This window comes from Simochromis diagramma, unplaced genomic scaffold (assembly GCF_900408965.1).
Source record: "Simochromis diagramma unplaced genomic scaffold, fSimDia1.1 OVJJ01000205.1, whole genome shotgun sequence".
Classification (NCBI taxonomy): domain Eukaryota; kingdom Metazoa; phylum Chordata; class Actinopteri; order Cichliformes; family Cichlidae; genus Simochromis; species Simochromis diagramma.
This window is the reverse complement of record NW_024386782.1, coordinates 8,494,548-8,514,645: the sequence shown is the minus strand read 5'-3', so window position 1 is coordinate 8,514,645 and position 20,098 is coordinate 8,494,548. Positions and strand designations below refer to the sequence as shown.

At 38.7% G+C, this 20,098-nt stretch overlaps 1 protein-coding gene across 4 annotated transcripts; it reads right to left on the bottom strand.

The window, feature by feature from the left end:
* Positions 1–523: 523 nt before the first annotated feature.
* On the bottom strand, positions 524–20,094 carry mylk4a (myosin light chain kinase family, member 4a). Of its 4 annotated transcripts, none has more exons than XM_040021145.1 (15): positions 19,856–20,094; positions 7,255–7,392; positions 6,929–7,025; positions 6,186–6,621; positions 5,512–5,834; positions 4,648–4,753; positions 4,043–4,136; positions 3,669–3,778; positions 3,332–3,473; positions 3,152–3,222; positions 2,915–3,043; positions 2,688–2,840; positions 2,507–2,585; positions 2,269–2,323; positions 524–1,934 (listed from the first exon to the last, which is right to left on the bottom strand). In XM_040021145.1, the coding sequence occupies exons 1-14, from the start codon at positions 20,003–20,005 to the stop codon at positions 2,270–2,272; spliced, it is 2,082 nt and encodes a 693-aa protein (XP_039877079.1). In that variant the 5' UTR covers positions 20,006–20,094; the 3' UTR covers positions 524–1,934; position 2,269. The 4 variants fall into 4 exon arrangements, with proteins under 4 accessions (XP_039877079.1, XP_039877052.1, XP_039877060.1 ...); XM_040021118.1 differs by lacking the exon at positions 19,856–20,094 and adding an exon at positions 9,660–10,527; XM_040021126.1 differs by lacking the exon at positions 19,856–20,094 and adding an exon at positions 9,660–10,518 and having other exon boundaries at positions 5,512–5,831.
* Positions 20,095–20,098: the final 4 nt, after the last annotated feature.

The window sequence follows — 20,098 nt, the reverse complement described above, 5'->3', positions numbered from 1 at the left end:
CTGTTGTACTCTCCCATAAAGTCTTTACTTATCCCTGATTAAACCCCTGGGTTCTGTAGAATAAGAGCTTATAATGCTTGCTTTGTGGGAAAGTTCTACTTTTCCTCACTGTCGTTCTCCTTTTTTCAGACTCTTAGCCTGTTTTTTGTTGTCCGTACAATCCCTGATACCCTGAATCCCATTACTGCAACAGCATCGTCACCCCACACGCTCAGTTTATTTTCTCAAGTGACTGTATTGCACAAACTGACCCCTTCAGATTCTCCTGATTTTGCTCCTGGAATCTGCTCTACTTTCATTCTGAGTGAAAGTGTGTGCTCCTGTGTTTCACTTATTATGTTTATTACATAAACTGAGCCAAGGTTTAAAAAAAAATAACTTTGCCAAAAAATAGAATATTGCAAAGTTTATAAACACACAAAGAAAGCTATAAAGTTCTCTGTAATATTATCTTACTAAATGGATTTCGTTTTTGACAACATGCAGTATTCTTAAAATTCAAAAAAGAAAGGACAACAAACGCTTGAAGATCCAATTTCAGTTTAATGAGTGTGTGCACACTTCAAAAATACATGCTAAATATGTTAGCAATCAGTGAGAACGACTTATTTTACCAGAACTACAATAATCTGGCATTTAACACAAAGGTAGATGAAAACGTAGCTCTAACTAGAGAGGCAGCAACAGGTAGACGGTGTGTCACTCTCAGTTAGTGAACCTTCACAGAAGGCGTTTCAAATAAACACTTGCTTTCTTTATTAGCGATTTTAGTGCGATGAATATGCAGAAAGAGAGGCTCTGAAGCACAAGGTACAGTTAAAAAAAACTAATGTAAATTATAACTACGTACCAAGTTCAAACTTTAGCTGCAAAGACATGCAAAAAAAAAATGTATATACTTTGCTAATAAGACATAAACTGTGTTGTCAAGGTGTTTATTTTAAGGTGACATGTGTTGCCGACTAGTCTGTCCAGTGGAACCTCAGCAGCATTGTGTGATATTAGGTCATAAAGTGCACATACTACAGCTTGTTAAGCCAAACACACAAATTTCATTGTCTCCAATAAGCACAATGCACATCCAACAGATTCTAATTTGAATTATTTGCACCTATTTACAGCTGACCGTGTTTATAACCAAGAGGGCAGCGCAGATAATTACATTTATATTACAACTGTTGCTGTAGCCTTCAAGCAGTAGCAGCTGAGGTATATTTCTAAATGCATAAAGTTGTTGTTCTCAAAAGGACAAAAAAAATCAGCAAGGAAAGGCGGTACAGTGTTTTTGGTTAGAGATAAATAAGGATGAGTCCAAGCGAGAATTTTATAGTGAAATAAAAGAGAAGAAAATGCGAATTTTTGTGGCTTCCACAAGCAAACACTATCATACAATATGTGTAATAGTAATTTGTAATAATAATAATAATAAGTATTAATATGTTTCTATTAAAACTACATCAGATTATGACTTCAGCACCATTTTGAAATGCCAAATAAAAGAATATTGCAAACCACCAGTTGAACATGTATACTTCCCCTGTCACAGTTTCAACAATAACTGAACAGTAGTAGCTTCACAAAGATAGCACAGTAATCACACGTCACATAGTAATTCTACTGGATTTTTTAGTGTTATGTGATGGTCTGGGTTTTTTTTTTTTTAATTTACCCTGTTTTTTTGTGACATCATCACCAGTATTTAACACACAGAACTAGCTACTGTTATACCTAAACTGAGCTATTTTCCTTTATATATTTCATCAGGGTGTTGCTTACAATAACACAACACAGTGGATCACATGTCAGGAAGAGGTTTGCGGTGTAGACAGATTTTCAGTCAGTGTCATGAGTACACTGACTAAAATTTAGGTAATTTACAGGGACAGAAGTTGGTCCAAGTGGCCACAGGTGGAGCGTCACCTCAGTGTAGCACCCTGGAAAGAAACATTGCGATGGTTTACTGTGAGAGAACCACATCTGTATCGCAGCATCCATTCTGCTACTCCAAACAAAATTTGAGACATGCTTCCCTCTTGTGGATGATTTGAAAGCATAACTCTGACACTGAATTTTTAAGATGTCGTCCCAAAGCCCAAAAAAAACACGTCGGTTCAGTTAACTCATGATTCTAAATTGGGCGTGCATGTGAGGGTGTGTTTCTCTGTGTTTGCCCTGATACACTGGCATCCTGCCCAGGGTGAGTATAAGGAGGTGTGTGCATATAAGAAGGGAACAGATTTAAATATAGAGCAATACTTTCAGACCCACCTCAGCTTTCAGTATTGGGCACACATGATGATCTCCGTGATCTGCACATAGTTTTCTGTGAAACAGACAAAAAACAATAATCACCAGTACAACGGTAAGACAGGAATAAATATCCACAACAAATGTAAAGCACAATAAGATGCATTCAAATAATTTTCTTTACTAGGTTCACATATTTTACAAATTTAAGTACTTTTCCAGCATAAAAAGCCTTTTCCCTCACAAACGCATGCTTTACCTTTGTGTGAAGACGATGATGAAGGGCAGGGTCGGCAAGCCAAGGATGCCTCAGAGCCTCACATGCCCCCATCCTCCAACTAATGGGAAACACAAAATCACAATTTTTTTTTTTACACAGTTCATGTATTATTAGCTTTCGTAAGATCAGAGGTCAGTGTATGTGTACAAAATCCAAATACCTTTTATTTACAATCAGGAGTCTGGAGATGAAGTCTTTGGCTTCTTCTGATGTATCTACAAACTCTTGTTCCTCAAAGTTCCACTGACAGGCCAAGATGTTATTCAGAGTCTCATTGTCATCATCGCCGAGGAAGGGACACAGACCGCTCAGACTAGCAGGGAAAAGGGAACGGATGATCAGCAAAGGTTTGTGGATGTGCATGCATGCTTCTGTGTGTTTACTTACAGCATATATGTAATTACACCAAGGCTCCACATGTCTGTGTTGAATGACACAAAGTCATAGTTGATGACTTCAGGAGCGAGAAACTCTGGAGTCCCAAAATTCACTCGGAGTTTCTCCCTTGGTTTATATCTAAGTTTGAAATATGATTGAAATTCACAAAAATGACATGTTGCATGTTGTATGATCACAGCAGTTCATCCAAGTGGGAATAAAACAGAAGTAAATACCAGTACTTACATCCTGGCAAGACCAAAGTCAATGATCTTGACCTTATTTGTGATTCTGCTCACGCACAGGATGTTTTCTGGCTGAAATTCAGCAACAACAAAGTATTACCGTTTGACTTTTAGAATGTGATAATCCTGTTATGCAATATATCTACAAAGTAATCACTGCAAACACGTGTGACTTTGTTACCTTCAAGTCGAGATGCAGGATGGACATTTTGTGCATGTGCTGCAGGCCATCGCAGATCTGCCTGATGAACACCACAGCATCCAACTCCATCAAAGTGTGGTTTTCATCAATAATCCTGTCAAACAGCTCGCCTCCGGCAACGCTGAAGGCAAAGACGAGCACATGAAAAGCATTAAAAGAAATTTAAAAAAGAAAAAAAAAATGGCAGGTAGATAAAATATGTAAGCAAAGTAAGCTGCATATGAAACCAAATTAGAAAAAAGGTAAATAATAAGCTATAAGTAAACCAAAATCCCTTCTGAAATAAATAAACATGTTTTTTAATAAAGGAACGTACTATTCAAGTACAAGGATGATGTCATTTCTTGACTCATAGGCCGCATACAGCTTGATCAGGTTGGCATGGTCGAGATTATTCATGACTTGGATCTCATTCTTCACGACCTCCTACCAAAGAGACAGAAACACAGACACACGGATGCGATGAGAGGTGTCAGCTGTTCTCTGCTAGGACAGACAATGCTTCTTCTCTTCTAGGTCAAATACTTGTCACCTCGGTGACAAGTATTTCCCTCTATCTCTGTTCCAAGAGCGATCTTGTTTTGTACTAGCGAGTGTTTAAAATTTGAAACCGGGACTCTGCTTTTTATATCATGTGATGTAGCTGTCACTGTACTTTGTAGTCATGACAGTATATGAGAGGTGTCATACCCTTTCTTTCTGACTCCTGGCTTTGATGACTTTTGCTGCCAAAGTGAGACCAGATGAATTCTCCACACATTTGTGCACCTGGCCAAAACGACCCCTTTGAGGAGAGAAAGCAAAGACAAAAGTCAGATTTCTGTAGCTGGAGAGAAACGTGTCAGTTCCATTATCACATCAAGTCAGACGATCCAGCAGTTGGGAAAGATGGTGCTGTGATAGATGTATTTTCCCACGACGAATCAAAAACTGATCTTCCTTCATACAGGGGATGTTTCTGGAGAGTCTTGTGCTTAATCTGTTATTTCATTAAATGTGAGCCAAGCTGTGTCTCCACTTTGAAGACTTGGATTAACACTTTGTGATTAGCTACCAGCTGGCACCGGGGATACAGTTTCACATGCCAGTCAGTTCTAAAGTAAAAATAACTGCCGTGACTCTGAAGTTATGAAACATCAGAAAGGAAGGCGGGGGTTGGGGGGACTTTACGCGGTTACATTTTACGGGTAATTAAAACCTGTTCTTACTGTCTTTGATCTGTGATAGATCAACTTGTCGATATCTTTTACTTATTTTGCATTTCATGGAGATTTGAGGAGAAGTACAGCACTCACCCGCCCAGGATCTCCTGCCAGCTGATGGTATAGAAGTTTGTAATCAGGTTGGGCTTGGCTGACACAATGCGGTGATTAAAAGGAGCCACTGGAGGTGGAGTGGTGTCTAAAGTCGGATGGGGGCACAAGAAAAAAGATGTAATCTGTTTTAATAAGTTGAGGAATGTGAGAACATACAAGCTTCACTGATAATTAGCTACAGTGAGCCTTTGGAGAGCGTAGATAGCTGTCATAATCAAGTTAGCACATTGTGTACTAAAGTGCTATGATAATCACCAGCTACAGAGTTGCCGCTTTAATATAACAGGTTACCATTTCACTTCATTTTGTAGTACTCCATTTGTAATTATTTTTATTTTTTTATCCTCCCTCCCCTCACCAAGAACCAGTCATACCAGATGGTCTGGCTGTACCTGAGGTTTCTTCCTGTTAAATGGGAGTTTGTCCTTCCCACTGTCGCCAAGTGCTTGCTCAGAAGTTCTTTTGATAACTGGGGTTTTATCTCTGTTATTGTACAGTCTTTACCTTACAGTGTAAAGCAACTTGAGGTGACTGTGTGATTTGGCACTATATAAATAAACTGAACTGAATTGAATGAAGTCTGCGACTAACTATGCTCAGAGTCCCAATAAAAAGAGTGGGAACGCATATAAATGTATGTACTGATATATAAAGCTATATAAAGACTCTTTACAGATATTTGAGCAGTTCCAGTCAAGCCATTACAAAGACTTCTACTATACAGTGTACTATAAATGATACATACAGAATTTGTTGCTACCTTGAAAAAGCAAACACATTTTCAGTTTAAAAAATGTATAATCCTACAAAGATAAGTATATAATAATTTACTGGTGCTCTCACCGATAAAGTACTGCTCAGGACCATCGTCATCCTCCTTTTCCGCATCATCTTTTTCTCTCTCCTTCTCCACCTGTTGTTTCAGGTTCAGCTGGAGTTCAATTCCATCTGCCTTGAAGACACCCCAACCCTCTGACTCAGCCTTCTTCTCGTCCTTATTTTTGTTTTCTTCCTCCTCTTCCACCTTCTTTTCCAGCAGCTGGCTCTTTGGGTGTTCCTCTACAATAAAGTGTTCCTGGGTGACAAAGGACTTGGTGCTGCTGACCTGTGATATGGTGTCCTGTTCAGCCTCAGGAGATGGTGCTGCATCTTTGTGGTCATCTCTACTGAATGAAAGTCGATGTATTAGTATGTTTTTTGCATTTTTTTAAAATATTTTTTTATGTTTTTGTGCATAAATTTGACCATAAAAATAGAAAAAACACAAACAAACAAAAATAATGTAATAACATATCTAACACTGTTATGAATTGATATTGAATTAATGAAATGTTTTAGATCTTAAATATATACTATACAGTCGCAATGTGACACCATACAGGACGTTCATGAAATATCATGTTTTGTTCAGCAATTTTTAACAGACACTAAAATGTCTGTTTTATTATAATATTATAATTGTAATAATAATAAATTATTACAGATTGTTTTAGTCCTTAAATGTAATAATGGACTACCTGATTGGAGTTGCTTCCCTCTTCTTGTCAGGGGAGGTAGAAAGACCTGAGTCTTCTTCAGCTGCTGCAGAAACACCTTTTTCCTCTTTGTCCTCTTGGACTTCAAGCTTTTCTTCTTCTTTTTGCTTCCCTAGATTCTCCACACTAGGCTTGAGCTCCTTCTCTGTAACATCCTCAGGCACCTTCTCTCCACTTTCCTCCTCACTAACTGCCTCAACATCCTCATTTTTCTCAGCAATATCCACTTGGGAGTCTTCTTGCAGGTAGTCCACCAAGCTGCTGGCAGAGGCATCGGGTTCTTGATCTTTAGGGGGCACTCCAGCTTCTAGATCCCGAAAACCAAGGGTGATCTGCTGACCTGATTTCTCAGCGTTCTCCCTGTTGAGTTTCTGAACCTCCTCAAGGAGCAAAATCTGCTTCTTCAGTGAGATATGTTCTACAAGAATACCAAAGAGAAGTTAGATTTAGTCTCTTAGGATCTGGTTAATATTCATCACTTTAAGAAGAATTAACATTTTCACTCTGAAAAATTCCACTCCGATCTTTAAACGTAGTTTCTATCCCAATTAAACGCTAGCAAGCAACAGCTACGTGTAATAACACTGTAATACAGCCACATGTTCCACTCATAGAAGGTATTTTAGAGTATTTATTTACATTTTGCTGCTGCTGTGTCTCAGATTATTTTGACTTGCAAAGAGACACTGGAGTTTGTAGAAGTAACAGTGTGTTGATCTCAGCACCTGCTGTATCTGGAGGCTTCATCTTCTTTTGTGCTTTCAGACCCTTAGGGCTCAAACGGGGTGTATCTGTCCCATCTTTGCCTTTGTGGTCTTTCAACTGTGAAATGCAAAACAGAAACTGTCAAACCAGAGACCCAGACGAGTACATTAATATGAAATGAATGCATGATCAAAGCTTTATTAGAAAATAAACAAATCAGTTGTGTCGCCCTGGTACTATTTCTTGTCCCAGAGCGATTATAAAATACAAATGGTCTTCTTTTTTTTTCGTATCTCTGGAGTGGCGATGCAAATATTTCACATGTTCTCTAAGCACATAAACGTACAAAGTTTCCACATTTGCGAGAGGCGAGGAAATGCTTTGGTCCGTGAAGCTTTATCTTGGGAGAAGACTGCAGAGTACTGGGCTCACATGCAGGCGTTATCTCTTGTTTCCCTTTTTTCCCTTTATTAGAGGTAGTTTTCTAGTAAAAAGACAAGAAGACAATGCTTAGAAGGGTTACATGAATGCAAACAGAATTGGTGGCATTTTGGTAAGTTAGATTCACACGTTAATGCACAGGATGAATCAAAAATCAAAGACATGTTGGATTTAGTGTCACATGTAAAACGCAACAAGAAGTTAATAAAACGTTGAGTAATTTGATGACAGGTGAATGAAGGATAAAATACGAAGCATTTTCTCTGTTCTCAGCACACAAATTAGCACAGTTAGTGCACGTCTTTAATGCACTGGTAGAATTGCATGCCTTTGATTATTTGTGGCAGACTTGGATAGACAGGAGCAGGGCAGTGAATTTATAGCTTATCACTGGTCACACTCAGCGATGGAATGCAATGTCGACCCTGAATGGAAAATATTGCAAGTGACTGCAGGCTGTAGTTCAAATTTCTCAGCTAAGGAAACTCACTAAACACTCTCTGATCACCTTAGCATGGAAAAAAGCCTGTCTTGAACATCAGGTGTCTCACATTTGTTTTCTGTATGCTGTTGGGACATAAACAGCAGGGGAGCTATTTCAAGTACAGCGTCTCCCCAGTGACCGCGGTGATTGGAGGGTGAGGAAGTGAATGCAGATGCCGCAGTAGCCCGAATTACTTTCAAGTATGTCACACCTGTGGAGGTGGAGGAAGACGGAGCAGCCACCTGGCAAGTGCTCTGACGACAACAGAAATTCCCTGAAACGTGAGTCACGGTGAAAACATCACATTGGTATTTGGTCATTAATCATCAGGGTATAATTAAGCCATAAAATGTGACACAAACTTTTAACGGGCTTGATATCGTTGAGTCTGATTTTAACGTAACCAAGTATGGGCATCTAAAACCTAAGAGTGCACCACTGAACAATGTGCACTGTTACGTAGGTATTTTTTCCAAGTATGTGATATCGTTATCATGTTACGTCAGAGCCATTTAAGTGAGTTTGCGATTTGCTTGTACGTCATACATCAAGAGAGATACAAGCTGTGTGGCGAACTGATAGGAGTGTGGTGTAAGATGTCAAGCAGCACTCAGTGACCTTTAGTGAGGTTTAACTGGATGTGAGTGGATCCTAAGTTTTCAGTTGGTGAATTGTTTTTCCTTTAGAAAAAGTCATATAAAAATGCATATTAGATTTTTTTTTTTTCTTCAATAAGTTCAACTTTTTGAATCTTGGTAGACTTGGGGGCATTGCCTCAATGGGACTGTATTACTTCCATGAACTTGTAGCAGACTTCTGAAACACTATCTGCAGTTTAAAATAAAGACAATTACTGGAAGCTGTAATTCAAAAATACCTTGGCAGCATTGTAACAAGAACTCTCGTGTAAGTTTTACATTTTATGTGCTGCAAGAAGTTTAGAAGATTGCAAGGAATCACAATGACAAAGACTTCAGACAATGACTGTTCATCAACAAAGCGATAATGGCAAAGATATGACTTGGATAGTAACACTAATAGGTCTGCACAAGAGAGCCGCAGAAATGAAATGGAAATGAAAGAAATGGACTGCAAGACAGAAAAGGAAAGAAAACTCTACAGTTTGTTAACACCTGGTAAGCTGAAGGGATGCAAGACTATTTGGACCACAAACACTGTAGCCCGCATCCAAAGACAGCATTTCTAAACCAGGCCACTCGTATTTCACCGCAGACCTTGCACTGGCCCTCTCGTGCCCTGCTGGAGGTCCCCCCGCAGGCTTCATGCGAAGGAGACCCTCAAGTTACACTCGGAGATCCAACATCGACACGTGTGAGTTAAACTGGGAGTTTATATATGGAATAAGTGACATACTGTCCAGTAGCTTACCCAACACTATAAAACTAGTCTTCTTGCTTACTTTACCTTTAATCAGCAGTTGGCAAGTTTATACATGCCAAAACTCAGACACTACACCAGTCTATTATATGTGGAATTTCACACACAAGCCAAGTCACATTTGCTGCTATGATCATTTTCATATGTCCTGCCAAGAACAACAAGATCCCAGTGAGATCTTAAAAATCAAAGTCAGCATGGAAAATACAAGACTTGATGCTCATGGTGATGCATGGGCTATGATGCCTGGGCCACCTTTATATACATCAAAACAAATGCTTGTGAATATAAATTGGATCAGTAATAAAGGTTGTCCCCTTTTTCTCCAAAACCTCATTCATGACCAAACATCTTACAGTCCTTTTGCAGTATAGAGCAGGTGCACACTTCAGCCTATATGTGCAGTGTCTTACTTCAGCTTGTCTCACCTTGTCAGGCTTTTTCGATACAGTATCTGAAGATGATTTCCTCTTTATAGCTTGCTTCCCTTTACTGTCTTTTGACCTCGAGCCCTTCTTAGCCGTCGGGCCTTTGAGCATCAGCCCCATTATCTTCGAATGTTTCACCGTCTCCCCGATGAAGCTGATCACCTGTTGCATGCTTAGGACCAATTTTTCCATTCCTTCCAGCTTCTGAGCCTGCTGCTCGGACCGCTGGTTCACCACCGACATGATGGAGCTCATCTCCTGGCAAATCTGCCCCACCTCTCGTCCCATGACTTGGGTCTGATTCATTACCCTGGGCGGGAGATGGATCTCCTCCTTGTCGACCTTCAAATTCTCCATATCCTTCTCAATGTCGTCAATGTCGTGAGACATCCCATCTAGTCGGCTGAGGACTTTTTCCTGAATATTGATGAGCTTGTCCATCTTGCTGCTCAGTGTCTCTATGCGATTTTGGATGATGTCAAAGCCTGCGTTCTTGCCATCACCCACTGCATTTATTACCAGGGAACTCATGGTTTCCAGTGATGTAAAATTCACATTAAGACACCAACTTGAGACAAGAATAGGACCAAGAATGCCCTCAAAAATACTTCTGCAAAAATCTTAGCCAGCTCTACAAAAAATGAAATAAAATTCAGAAAAAATATTCTACATCGAAAACTGCCAGGTGACAGATCAAATAAACTATAAAGCTCAATTTGTGTTTATCTCAGTTACTACTGAGTCAGACTTCTGTTCCTCCCAAACCTTATCCCTGAGCGGCTGCTCCTCTCTTCTAGAATTGGTATCTAGAATGGAGTGAGCAGGTGTCCCTAAATGTAAACGGCCAGCCTACGTCAGCAGGGTTTAAGTGATTGGGGTGGGAGCTTGGCAATGCTTGGGACATATGAGACGTTTGAGAGTCTTTAAGTGTTAAGCCCACCACCGTCACTCGCCTGCTGGCTGTCAAAACGTTCACTGTACACATTTCTGCTTCTAAGGACAATGCTCATTAATTTGCACGATTTATCCTATTTAACTGACGGAGGTATTAACTTGTTCCAAGAGACGGGTACATGTGGTTCACATTTTTGAATCAACTGCACTAAAAAAAGACAGAGAGCTGAATGTGAAGTCCATGTGTGGCTTTTTAGGCAACGCAAGAGTACGTTTGAGATCTTTTCAAAAGAGAAAATGTTCCGTTCGAGTGTTTATTTGTTGTATTAAAATGTTTGTGACATCAAGGGAAGGACTGGGCTGTAAGATATTTGGTACTGATGCATGTGACTGTGCGTGTACTGTTGTGAATGAGAACCATGTTGCAATGCAGATTCCCTCCTTATCTTTTGAATGCCTAAAACTCGCACTCAGTGTCAGGGGCAACCTGAAGAGGTCTGTGTTTCTTGGTTGGGTGGAGATAGATTAAAATGTTTATCCCTGACCTGAAATAAGAGATGGGTAACATGGGTGAGTTATATGATGCTTACTCACTGACAGAAACATCCACCGATAACCATCCTTAAGACAGCAAAGGATCCATTTTAACTGAGCTGCTGTAATATGACCACAATCCAGCTTCACTATATATCAAAATAGGCATGATGTATTCTACCAACAAATCAGAGAAAAAATATAAACACAAATGCAGCCTCGCTGTCGGTCGGGTTTTTGTTTCGTTTTGTTTTTTGCCTTTCTGAGTTCATTCTGTACCCATAAGTACACGGATGACAAAATGAAGGAAGGATCCAGCTTTGCTCAAGCTACCATGAAATTCTTTTGACAACAGAGGCACAGAGCACAAATTGAGCCACGGTGACCTTAGCCAAACTCGTTGTGACTCGAGCCAAAGTCTGGCCTCACCGGTGCAAAGGACCAGGGAAGGTTCTGAACTCTGCAAAGGAAAGTGCAAGCAAGTGAAGTGGGAGAAAAAGAGTTTACCTGTCGGCTTATGTTTCATGACAAGTCACCACACCGGGTTGAACATTTGTCTATTTTTTTTTTTGTGTGTGTGTAGATACGCTAGGTTGAACAAAGCCTTCACAAATCCTTCTACACCAGTGAGACCAGAGAGCGAACCGAACCACTGCTTCCCCTTGTATTTGTATTGTCTCGTGTCTCGCTAAAGCAAGACAGCTGCAGCGGGAAGACCAAGTAACTGTGACAGGACAGAAACAGATGGAATGAAATGGACCATCAGTCACTCAGGGTAAGACACCAGTGCTCACACCTGTCTTTGAATGCCAGCAGATGACAGACAGCATGGGAATTAACAGCATGTTGTGTCAATTTAATGAGCTCGGACACTTAGCTTTCTTACAGTGTGCATGTGCATGTAACAAACACAAATATTAAAGACAAGACAGAGCAAATGATTCTGCAACGTGGTGTTGTTGTCATATCAGTGGACATTAAACGCAACCTTGCAACATCCTGGCACGATCTCGGTAGATCTGTCAGTGGTCAGCGGTGGGAGGTTACGAAACCCAGCAGGAGATATAAAGAGACATTAGACTTATGACATAAAGCAAATGTCAAGTTTATATCACTTACACTTTACAGTGAAACTAATACCAAAGAAAGTAACAGCACCACGGCCAGGGCTCAAAGTCGTCTCTCACCATCTCTGCCAAGAGCGAGTATGTGTACACACAATGTGGAAGCTGTGAAATCTTTGCCCGGTCTGCTGCTGCGTGGTTAAAAGTTGTTACGTTAATGTGACAGCAAAATCACCGGGATGTTTAGCGGCATTGTCTAATGCATAAATGATGAATGCTTTATAAATTATTCAAAATAATTCTTTGTTATATTTACGGGTGCGTATCCCAGTTGAACTTGTAGTTCTCGAGTGACTTCTAGAGTGGAAAACATTTGAAGGTAAATTGATATACAGCACAGGGGACAACACCTTTAAATAGTAAAACTTAGAACTTTTGAGATCACCGTGTACCCTTTGTATCCCCTAATGACTGTGAAATCAAAGTCTTACGTAATAGGCAAGGCAAGGCAAGGCAAATTTATTTGTATAGCACAATTCAACAACAAGGTGATTCAAAGTGCTTTACAGAGACATTAGAAACAAAAACAAATAAAAAGCATGATTTAAAATTGATTAAAGCAAGCAAACAAACAAACTAACTAATTAACAAACAAACAAACAAACAAAACAGTATATAAAATCAAAACACATAAAATCACAACAGTAGATAAAATCAGTAGTTAAATGTAAGTTTTGAAATTTAAGCTTAAAAGTGTGGATTTGGTGCTTTATTCAAATGCAGCTGAGAACAGGTGAGTCTTCAACCTGGATTTAAATAAACTGAGTGTTTCAGCTGAGCTGAGGCTTTCTGGGAGTTTGTTCCAGATATAAGGAGCATAAAAGCTGAATGCAGCTTCTCCGTGTCTGGTTCTGACTCTGGGAACTGATAAAAGACCGGATCCAGATGACCTGAGGGATCTGGAAGGTTCATACTGGGTCAGGAGGTCACTGATGTATTGGTCCTAAACCATTCAGAGCTTTATAGACCAGCATCAGAACTTTAAAGTCTATCCTCTGACGGACAGGCAGCCAGTGTAAAGACCTCAGAGCTGGACTGATGTGGTCCACTTTTTTGGTCTTAGTGAGGACTCGAGCAGCAGAGTTCTGAATGAGCTGTAGTTGTCTGACTGATTTTTTAGGTAGACCTGCAAAGATGCTGTTACAGTAATCAAGCCTACTAAAGATGAATGCATGGACTAGTTTTTCCAGGTCCTGTTGAGACATCAGATCTTTTATCCTTGATATATTCTTGAGGTGATAGTAAGCTGATTTTGTTATTGTCTTAATGTGTTTTTCTAAGTTTAGGTCTGCATCCATCACTACACCCAAATTTCTCGCCTGGTTTGTGGTTTTTAGATGTATAGATTGAAGTTCTCTGGTGACCTGTAATCGTTTTTCTTTGGCGCCAAAGACTATTACTTCAGTTTTGTTTTTGTTTAGCTGGAGAAAATTGTGGCACAACCAGTCATTAATTTCCTCAATGCATTTACCAAGAGCCTGTACGGGGCCTCGGTCTCCTGGTGACATTGTGATATATATTTGTGTGTCGTCTGCATAGCTGTGATAGTTTATTTTGTTGTTGTTTATAATCTGTGCCAGTGGGAGCATGTAAATGTTAAACAGAAGGGGTCCCAAGATGGAACCTTGGGGAACTCCACATGTGATACTTGTCTGCTCAGATGTGAAGTTACCTATTGATACAAAGTATTTCCTGTTTTCTAAGTATGTTTTGAACCAGTTTAGTACAGTTCCTGAAAGACCTGTCCAGTTCTCCAGTCGTTTGAGTAATATGTTGTGGTCAACTGTATCAAATGCTGCACTGAGATCCAGTAAAACTAAGACTGACATTTTTCCACTGTCTGTATTCAGACATATGTCATTAAACACTAATAAAAGCACTAAGAAGAATCAATCTAGTTTATGCCACAATCACTTGGTTGCAACTGATGGAGCTGATTTATCACTCAGTGAATAAGTTCTTTGTCATGTCTTATTTCTTCTACAACCATTCAAAAGCCCAAATATATTTATTTTCCCTGGTAAATTGCAGAAAAATCCTCTGCGAATTCATAAGTATGAACTAACTGTGCACAGATTTTTGTCACTGACCTCATTATTTTAAGCTTCAATAAATTGTCACATTATTTTGGTTATTTATTATACATTCAAGGGACATGCTTTTGGAAAATGAATGCTTAGAGGTATTTTTCTGCACAAATAATTGCTGAAAGACTTACATGTTGCTTCAAATTTCCGATGAAACTATGTACCCCTCATTGTCCTCACCTGTATGCATACATCCATCTACACATACTGTGTACATGCAGCATAGTATGGGTTTTTTTGTTTGTTTGTTTATTCATTTACGTTTCTGTTGACAGCAGTGGAAGAATTCAAAAATGAAAAGAAGATCTCATCCAGCCCTGAATCATAAGAGCAAAAATGTAAAAAAGTTTACCTAAATGCCCTACAAATGTGTTTGTTTGCTTGCTTGTTTAGACAGCATTTTTTAAAGGGTCAGTGTGTGAATATTGTGACCTGCGTGACCCTCTGTATTAGGTTATTTGTTTGGCACTGAGACAAGTTTAAAAATGGGCTGCCCTTACAGAGAACACAATGTCCTGGGAAGCTCTGGGGATGTGTGCTATGGCCACCATCCAGTCACCTCTCCGTCTCCGCTCACACACCGCTCTGTCTGCCAGCTCTGGCTATACTTTCTCTTGGAAACTTGTGGGCTTAAATGTGACTGGCAACCATGAAACTCAACTCCTCGCGCTAATGTCTAAGAAGCCTCTTCTGTTCTCCCGCTGTCATCTCAGATTTTGTCTTGGCATGCAAACACGTTTTGCTGCTGCACTTTGACAGACTTTCTGGTTCTGTTTATATAATGTCATGAAACCACACTACACAGCGTCCTGATGATTCAATATAGTGAGACGCACACACTCCAACTTCACCCTCACCCTCTCGTTGCATACAAATATGTCTGTCTTGTTAAATGCAATTGTCACGAGGACGCATTGTGTGCACGTTTCTGTATGCAAACTGAAATATGTACATATTTTGAAAGCAGCTTTTGGATCCTCCATCCAATGACCATTTAAGAAAATACAGTCATTTTTTGGGTGCTTTCACTGGTTTAATTTTTCAAATAGAGGGTGTTGTGATTTCTCATTATATTGTTAGTCATATACCACAAGGAGCGCTTCAAATAAAACCAACAAAGTGCCAGAAAACTTTCTTACACCACCACCTGAGGGTCACTCCAGAAAGGAAGTTAATCCTGATAGACTCCTGTGTTATAATTTCCAACATAAGGGTAGAAATAAACATACTTACAGCTTGGTACAAAAAACATTTTCCCTTTTATAGCATATTGTCCACGCCAATGACAACTGTACAGTGGTTCCATTTCTTCCTAATTCTACAAGCTACAAATTCTACAAGCTGGATACATTTTTTTTACATCATCTTGTAATTTTCTTATATTGTGGTGACTTCTGCCTTATAGTGCATCACATAAAGTTACAGAGATTATAAAAAATGACTGACCAAATGCTGCTTCAATGTTCCTCCACATAACATATAATCAGACAATATACATCTACAACTGTATGCAAGTCTATAAACACAATATACCCTCAAAATTTCTGTATCTCTTGAAAATAATTTATTTTTTATCTTTAAACATTGCTTTAATTCCACATTTAAACTGCTTCCATATTTCACACAAAAACCTCTTATGGTTCAATATTGTGCATCTTTAGATTTAACGTATGCCTTAAATTGTACCCATCCAATTTAAATTGCTTAAACAAAAAGGAGCGTTTTACACAAGAGATATCAAAGTTAGTGACAGACTGTAAAGAAAGCTTGGTCAAATACGTGCCACTCTCCTAGAGTAAATGTCAGTGTGTGTCTCCTAAATGCCAAGGAATGGAAACAAGAGAGGGTGAGAAGTCTTCAGCTTGTCTCTATGGTATACTGCCACAGTATTAAAGATAACTAGAGGATACGTGTATTTATAAGGGGTGGCTGTAGCTCAGGTGGCAGAGCAGGTCAGCCACTAATCAGAAGATTGGTGGTTCGATCCCAGGCTGCCTCCTGGCTGCATGCCAAATATCCTTGGGCAAGATACTAACCCCGTGTTTGCCTACTGGTGGTGGTCAGAGGGCCCGGTGGCGCCGGTGTCCAGCAGCCTCCCCTCTGTCAGTGCACCCCAGGGCAGCTGTGGCTACAATGTAGCTTGCCATCGCCTGTGTGTGAATGACTGAATGTAGTGTGAAGCGCTTTGGGGTCCTTAGGGACTAGAAAAGCGCTATACAAATGCAGGCCATTTACCATAAGCAGTGGTGTATATAGGCAGTGTATATATTTACTCTCAGTCAGATTTCCCTCAGTATACATGAGCTTTCTTCAAAATAAAATGCCATGTAAGAGTTCTGATGGAAACAAAAACACATAGGAGACAAAGTGAACTGAACTGTTGAGCTGCAAACAACAAAAGACAAAACTGTTGAGTTGCAGAAAACATTTTTTGCTCTGATGTCAGCCCCTGAATGTACTACACTAAATCAAGGCTGCCAAAAATCACTAAGTCGCTAGATGGCAGCAAAGCCAGGATCTCCTGTCTGTTTCATCATTCAGCAGAGACACTACATTATTGTGTCTGTCATGCTCTGCCACTAGAGTACACTGTACCTTTACAGGTGATTCTCTAATGTGCTCCCACAAATGCCACCAGCTACAGTCCTAATTCAGTCCCAACAAACTGAATGTTGTGCAAAGAACTTTCCAACTTCTAATAAGCATAAGAGGAAGCCAAAGATTGTGCTGACATTCCCTCGTGACAGTAACTGTTAAAACACAAGAAGAACAAAGCAAGTACTAAACTACACAAATAATCTAGCTCAACTATAAATTCTGCATTTACAAAGTTATTAATCTTCATCTGCTATTGACACTGACAGCGGATTTTTAGTTAAACTACTTACTTGTGATGTACTGTGGCATTGTATTTAACAGGCCAATTGGGTACATAAGTTTGTCTTGTTGTAATGAATTACAGGCAAATATAGTTTACATCTGTGGCACTTGTGTTGTCTGAAGTGTCATACAGACTTGCTGAGGCCAGACTTTCCATGAAACCTAAGGGTACAATAGAGCACAACATCATTTTCCTGTGTAGTATACAACTTGAACTGGACTTCACCTGTAGAATAAAAACTTTTATTATGCATCAGGTAATATTTATGTATTTTGATCCCAGCAGTGAATCTTTAGTCTATTCCAAGGAACTGAAGAAGACTAAGAGCAGAAGAGAGGTGATTATGTTCAAGTAAGGGGACATCTGCAGAAAACAGCGGTTCTTTTGACATAGTAAACTAAGTAAGTAAAGTTTATTTATACTTTATAGAGCTTTTCATAGACATAAAAGTCTCAATGCACTGTACAATAAAAAAAAAAAAACAAAAAAAACCACACTTAATACCAATAGATACATGCACCAAGACATAGCTGTAGGGTTAAAACACTGTATATTACTATCCAAGAATATTGATTTTAACACATACAGTGGTGTAATGTCCTTTCATTTAAATAATAATACTAATAATACTACTAACTTAAAAATCACCACTAGAAACATGAACACTCAAAAAGTGCAAACCTCCACCAAGGCAGCTCATTTTCTTTATGTTACATATATTTCATTTGTTCTTTTTAAACATACTTTGGAAATTGTATGTTTTTATTTCCGTAAAAAGAAGTGCAAAGTGCCGGCTTTTATTATTCACCCTGTGGAAACCCATTTTAATGTACTTGACATTATTTTGATTATAGTTCTTGTTTTATTATTTTTTACTTCTGTGGTTATGTGGCATTCATTTTATTGTTTAATAAAATTCACTTAAATGTTTAGTGAAAATATAAAAAGAAAAATGTTTTGGATGATCACAAGTTTATTTTGTTTTCCAAAAAATAAGATTAAAAATGCTTATTCAGAAACATTTTGTATGTTTTCAAACTATTAAGTATTTAAATGGTTGTAACCTGTTACTGTAATGTATATAACAAAGTCATAATACAACAAACACTGTGTAGGAGTAGGAAATAGATAATAGGTTTAATTTGACAACAACTGGACATGAATAAACTGAGCTTATTATATATTATTACACTACAGTATATGTCTAACTGATTAGGCAGCTCATTCTCTTGCTCTTGACAATACTTTCGTCAAAGATATAACACGTTTTGGGGCAAAATTGAAAAAAAACAGACAGATATGACAGGTCAAATGTGACATGATATTTGGATGCAAACTATAATGTAATATTTAGAATCCCCATAAATCACTCTAATATTGCCAATATAAACATTTTTTTAAAAGATAAAAGACATATTATGAAAGCTTGACCTAATTAAAGTTTACTTAAAGAAAACATCAGTGGTCCAAAGCAACATGATATTAAGAATCCTCATAAATCCTTCCCTATATGCCTATATGCTGTCGATATAAACAATGGAAGTAAGAAACACAATTTTAAATAGCTCTGTATAGCATTATTATCACTTTGACCTTCAGATCAATTTATTAACCTTGAAGGAGAGGTCAGAGGTCAGATGTAACATGATATCTTAAATCTTTATATGGTACTTTTTATATGTTAATGATACATACCACACATGTAGGAATCATAGTTTATACGTTATAAGGGTTTTTTGGTCAATTTATGACTCATAAATCGTGAAGTTGACCTTGATGACTTTGGTGGATGTGCACCAAATTTTCATAGGTTGTTAACATGCCCCCACTCTACGCCTCTTTAAAGTTTTAGCAGAATTCATTGAAAATTTCTCGAGCCATCGGGTTTACAGACAGAATGACACTCGTGCACGCACGCAAAACTGACAAAACATAACTTCCTTAGTGGAGGGAATAATTCTATTCTGCAAGAAAAATACAGTCCTGATGTGACAGTAAACACTATTCTGCCCTTCTTGAAGGACATAGCAATGTGGATGGTGATTACCAGGTAAGAGCTGGTATTAGATGTTGCTTTAAATGCTGCTGCTGTCACCTCTTCTTAACACAGAGTTTTTGGTAGGATTGATACTATTTGTTGTAGGCCCTTTTTAATGATTGCCAGCAAGCAAAAACACAATTAGTGTTTCAGAGTAAAAGAAAACATAACTCACAGTGCAACAGTATTGTTATATGTGTACGTAATAGGGCCATTAACATTCACTTATTAATACCTCAATAAATCAAAGATGTCTTCTTCTAATTAGATTTTAAAACAACCTGGCATAGCATCTTACACAGATCCAAAAAAAAATGCAATTAAACAAATATGTTTTAGTATTCTGTGCTGTCTCATTAGGACTTATAACAACAAAATGATCCCCATGATGAAAAGACTGGATCTGAATATAATGTTTTTGTTTGCAAAGGTAGAAAGTTTTCTTTGTCCCATCAAAACATTAAGACAATCAAACTCTTCACAGAACAACTGCTGACTATTCAAATGCTTACATTGAAACCCATACAATGAGAAAATGTAAAATACTGATAACCATTGTTTAAAAACACAAAGATATTTTAGCTTTTTACGATTAACGTGTAAATATTGTCCCACATATCAGAAGGTTTTGTATGTACCTGAATGGTGAACGCTCTTTGCTGCCTCCTGTAGTAGAATAAATCATACAGGCTGTGCCAGAGGTAGGAAAGAATCAGACACATGCTGTTGACTAGCCAGATATCCCAGAATGTGACAAAGTTGTCCATGGCTTTCACTTTACCCTTCATCCTTCCCTTTCCGCCTCGCTTTGCCTATATTTAACTACAAACGGCCTTTGAAAGCTCAAGGAGGAGTCTCTCAAGTGAAGCTGATGAGCGTAT